This window comes from Ciona intestinalis, unplaced genomic scaffold (genome assembly GCF_000224145.3).
Source record: "Ciona intestinalis unplaced genomic scaffold, KH HT000148.2, whole genome shotgun sequence".
NCBI classification, from domain to species: domain Eukaryota; kingdom Metazoa; phylum Chordata; class Ascidiacea; order Phlebobranchia; family Cionidae; genus Ciona; species Ciona intestinalis.
This window is the reverse complement of record NW_004190470.2, coordinates 84911-85467: the sequence shown is the minus strand read 5'-3', so window position 1 is coordinate 85467 and position 557 is coordinate 84911. Positions and strand designations below refer to the sequence as shown.

General features: G+C 27.3%; 1 protein-coding gene across 1 annotated transcript in view; it reads left to right on the top strand.

The window, feature by feature from the left end:
- LOC100175836 (cell adhesion molecule-related/down-regulated by oncogenes-like) overlaps nucleotides 1-557 on the top strand; it is a 7267-nt gene continuing 6710 nt past the window's right edge. Inside the window, exons 1-2 of the mRNA XM_002123127.5 lie at nucleotides 1-46; nucleotides 384-494. Coding sequence (XP_002123163.2) covers nucleotides 447-494 — 48 coding nt within the window. The 5' untranslated portion in view covers nucleotides 1-46; nucleotides 384-446. The remainder of the gene's footprint in view (nucleotides 47-383; nucleotides 495-557) is intronic.

Here is a 557-nt window from a genome sequence, read left to right as displayed (position 1 = left end):
AATTCCAATGTGGGGGTAAATAATCCAAAGCAAAACCAATACTTAGGTAAGAATTTATATATATATATATATATAATATATATAATTAAAATTTTCACTAATGGTAATTAATTTCTTATATTTACAAAGGTTAATTCAGCTATACCTTTTAAAACATCTTCTTTTCTGCCACATTGCCATTTTTACAGTTTAGGCAGAAACATGGAGTTATAAAATTGTTTTACATTGTATATTCATTATTTTTATTTTCTAATAGTTTATGACATTTTTTATGTAGGCTATATATATAACATAGTACAGCCTATTATATATAATATTATATAGGCCTATCAATTACTTTTACTAGGGTTTTTTGTTTATTTATGATTTTAACATTTTTTCAGGAAATCCTCCCGAATCTCCTTCCACACCCACGGTGACCGATCTTTCCCCTACTTCCGTCAGTCATGTGGTACCCTAGGTATAACGGGGGTTCACCTATCACAGAATATATAGTAAGTCGGGTTATTTATTATATTTAAATATGTTCTAAAAACAAGAATTTACATTAATTTGTA